Here is a 4,187-nt window from a genome sequence, read left to right as displayed (position 1 = left end):
AAAAACAAACAAGAAACAAAAACAAAGCCAAAAACAAATTAAACATAAAAAAAACTCAAAAATTCTTTAATAAAATGGATCAAATACCAAATAAATAAAGAACATGAAGAATAGTCAAAGAAATTCTAGCAACTTAAACACTAATCCAGACCAGATTTTATGAAATCAAAAGCACAGAAAGGTTGGAAAATAATGTACAAAAACATGAAATTTTAATTTAAAATTGACTCTTTAAAGATTTGGAACCCAAATCATGCCCAAGAACCAAAAACACACACTAACAAATTAGAAAAAAAAACATTAATAACCCTACTTCCAGATTTCTAAATCATTTTATTTCATTTAATCTAAATACCTAAGCATATTATAAACATCCAACAACAAACACACAACTCCAAACATGATCAAACAAAGAAAAAAAACGACATTCTGCGCATTAATTAAAATCAAAGCTAAAAGCAATACAATGCAACAAATGTTAGAAAACACCATAAAATATGAAAGAACGGGCTAGAAATGTGCTTCATGGATATCATCTAATTGGATAAATGAATGTTTTATACCTTCCAAACTCAAACAATGGTTGTTGCCCTTTGGTTTCTTCCTTTTCAAGTTTGTTTCATTCTCTTAAAGTTGAGGAAATCCTTGAGTTAGGATCTTAAACCTTCAAAATTTAGAGTTCTTTTATCAATATTTTCCTTACCTCTCTCTCTCTCTCTCCTTCCTTCCCCCCCTCTTGCTCTATTTTTTAGGGGGTATTTATAGGGTTTCAAGCTATAATTTTTATGGATATAATCAAAGATTGATCCTCTTTTCTCAAAGCTTGACCCTCTAATCAAAATGAGAGAGTTTTGGGTATGTTTACAGCTGTGGGCTCTGTACCTATACTGGTTTAACAATGGTGGTCTTGCAACAGACTTGGTTTTAGAGATTTTAGTGGTTTTTTCAAATTTGAAGACTAAAAAGTTTGTTTTTTGCTTTTTGATCTTAAGAGAAACACAACCAACCTTTTATAAGAACCCACTTAGAAGGTTTGAAGTGTTAACACATGAAAAGGATTAGCGGTTTTTTGAAATAGGTATCGCAACCATCGACGACTGAGTTATCCATTTTTGAGGTTTCGTGGGAGCAACTCTGATGTCATTGTCGTCAAAGATCATTTAAAGTTACTAGATGGAGTGCACTTATTTTGTTTGGATCCGACCTTGCTCAATTTGAAAGTCTGTAACTTTACATTTATTCATTTGAAAGTGCCAACCCGATTAGTCCTGAATCTAAAAATGAGTGATGGTTGATCAAAGACAAGATGTTGTTGAGTTCGTGAAGAAAATAAGATGTAAACATTTGATGAGAATAGCTGATCTTTGTAAAGGAGGTGTTTCTTAGTTGAATGGTGGTGGTTACACCCCCGAGATGGTAAAAAACACCACATTTATTCACTTAAAAGTGCCTACTCGATCAGTTAAAATTATCAAAGAAGAAGCTAAATAGTGGTCAAACAATGCATTGTTTAGGTTAAACCCTAAAATTAGGGTTTTTTTTTTATTTGGGATTTGACAAACTTCAAATTAGTCTATATTCTTTCAATTTCTTTTAATTGCACCTATAATTACCTCATAAACTCTTAATTTCATGCAATTTTACTCATGCCAAACTCAATTATTAGCCCTGAAGTTCAGTGTCTTTTTCATTTTGGTCCTTAAATTCTGATATGTGTATTTTGACCCTCAGTTGACCATCAAACTTTTAATTGTCTTCAATTTGTGCTCTTAATTGATCAATTTCAAACCTTATATTCATGCGTCTTTTTCATTTTGGTAATTGGTTTTGAATTTTTTCAATCAAATCCCTAATTGCTTATCAAACTTTAATATTTATGCAATTAAGCACTTGTTTTGACCAAATTGACTCTTTAAAATTGTAATTCAACCCCAAGACTTTAATTTCTTCAAATTAAAGCCTAAATTGACTTTAAAAATCAATTTGTCTTGAATTAAACCCTCAATAAATTCAATTAAACCTTTTAAAAAAATCCTATTGAATCCTTAAACATCCAATTTTGAATTTTCCTCCTTAAACTGAATTTTTCTTGCCAATAGAGCCTTTATCAGTTAAAATTGAACTGTCAGATTTTTGAATCTTGTGTATTTTATTCTTCCTCAACCAGTCTTTGATAGTTTTCTAGGCATTCTCCATGTTCTCCTCACTGATATATCTTTTTATTTTCTCCAATATTTTTTTTCAATTTTTTGTATTTTCTCTTTTTTTCTTTGCATGTTTATTAGGATCCCAAAATGGATAACAACAAAGGAAAAAAATAGCATGTATCAATCTCAGCAGTTCTAATTAATATTCAGTTTTAATAGAACATTAACTATAAATATTTAGGAACAATACTTTGATGCAATATGAATCCTATAATTAAACAACTTTATAGTTTTCCTTAAAAAGTATTTTTGTCCCAAAAACTTTATCTATACTTTAGATTAATTAATCAAATATTTGATGAATATTTAAAGATAAATAAGTTTTTATTAATAAATTAAATATATTTATATGAACAAAATTAATATCTAGTGTAATTAATCAATTGGATACAAGACATATAGACCAACACCTAATGTTTAGAATAAAGTTATAAAACTGGTTTTGATAGACACTTTTTTCCCGAATGAAATCATTTAGTTTTAGATTATTCCCACTATCTGTTTAATCCGATTATAATCATGAGTGTGTGTGTGTATATAACCTATGTTTTTGTAACAAGATTCCTACAATAGTTACATTGGCAAGGAATTTTGTTACAAAAACATAGATTGTATTTGATAAGACCAATAACAAGTATATATACATTAAAACAGCTCTAAAGTAGTGTAAATTGTGAGATTTTCACGTTCATAGCCTACTTAAAAACAAAATTCTTGGGCTGGCAAAAGAGTGATTCTTTCAGGGACAGTGAGGATTTTAGATCTCTGGACCGCAGCCGCACCTTGAGTGCCATATTCCAAATTTCAACATCATAGAAAAGGATAAGTGCAATATTACTCAGCCACCACCTCTGACAGACAATAGTAATCCTTGAATGCAATCATTTTCCTTGCCAATTTGGACTGTCTGGAAATATCATTCTCTCCCTGTAGCTAGCTAGCCACAACTCCAATTGGGGTCATTTTGACAGCTTTGAGCTCCAAATTGAGTAACCTTAATTAGATTTTAAAATGGATGACAAAATAGTTAGCAGAAATTCACTTAGCTGACTCCCCTGTAATTGGTGACCAAACCTTCACGCTCGAGGGGTGCTATGTTCACAACTCTTTCTTGGATTGGAGGAGGTGGTTGCTCTGATGAGCCAGCCTGACTAACACCAGCAATCTTGTGGCATGTCTCCTTAAGGCAGTGCCTGCATGTCGGGCAAGATGAGTGTGAGCTGAGCCACATATCAATGCACCTCACATGAAATACATGGCTACACTTTGGCAAAATTCGAACACGATCACCAAATACAAACTCTGATATGCATATGACACATTCTGTGTCCAACCCAGGCAGTTTACTATCCTTTGCTGAGTAATTCACTACAGGGAAAGTTTTCAAGGCTTTTTTCTTGATCCCTCTATTGGAAGGATTTCCATTTACGTTTGAACACCATAATGCACACCTTATGAAAGAATTTAGCCCAAGTGAACCAAAGAGTGCGCACATTAGGACTATAAAGACAACAACAACATTTATATTGAAGCTCTTATCCCCTGTGGCGTTAGGATTCAATGGATGATGGGCGTTACCAGAAGGTAAAGGAGAAAGAGGGTTGTGCAGTAGCAATTTTCTTAGGTGAAAAACACCATGAAAATGTTGGAAAGGTAGAGGGGGTGTGGAAAAAGTAGTAGACATTTGCGTGGAGTATGGTTTCTGAGTGTGGATATTTCTTCTTGTAGCGGGATTATATAAAAGGAAAAGAACAAGCTTTAGATTAAGTTTTTTAGGAATCTTTGATTCTGGACATGAGGTTTCATGACCCCACAAAAGGTTTATCTTCTAATTATGGGACGTGCTCAGCCAGTCGATTGATCTGGAATCTAGTCAATTTTTATTCTGGTTGGATTTTATAAAAAAAAATTAAAAAGAGTTGATGAAGTTTAAATTCACTCGCAACTTAGCTCAATAAAAGTTAATTAAAATTTATTAAT

The 4,187-nt window shown here is 32.3% G+C and overlaps 1 protein-coding gene across 1 annotated transcript; it reads right to left on the bottom strand.

The window, feature by feature from the left end:
• Window positions 1–2,848: 2,848 nt before the first annotated feature.
• LOC133668298 (RING-H2 finger protein ATL78-like) lies at window positions 2,849–3,924 on the bottom strand. The gene has a single exon (XM_062088074.1). It carries the CDS (start codon window positions 3,889–3,891, stop codon window positions 3,250–3,252), a length of 642 nt encoding a protein of 213 aa, XP_061944058.1. The 5' UTR covers window positions 3,892–3,924; the 3' UTR covers window positions 2,849–3,249.
• Window positions 3,925–4,187: the final 263 nt, after the last annotated feature.

This window comes from Populus nigra, chromosome 11 (assembly GCF_951802175.1).
Source record: "Populus nigra chromosome 11, ddPopNigr1.1, whole genome shotgun sequence".
Taxonomy (NCBI): domain Eukaryota; kingdom Viridiplantae; phylum Streptophyta; class Magnoliopsida; order Malpighiales; family Salicaceae; genus Populus; species Populus nigra.
This window is presented reverse-complemented; position numbering and strand designations above follow the sequence as displayed.

Excerpts from the sequence above, each read along its gene's own strand:
- LOC133668298 (XM_062088074.1), bottom strand. The coding sequence starts at position 3,891 with ATGTCTACTACTTTTTCCACACCCCCTCTACCTTTCCAACATTTTCAT.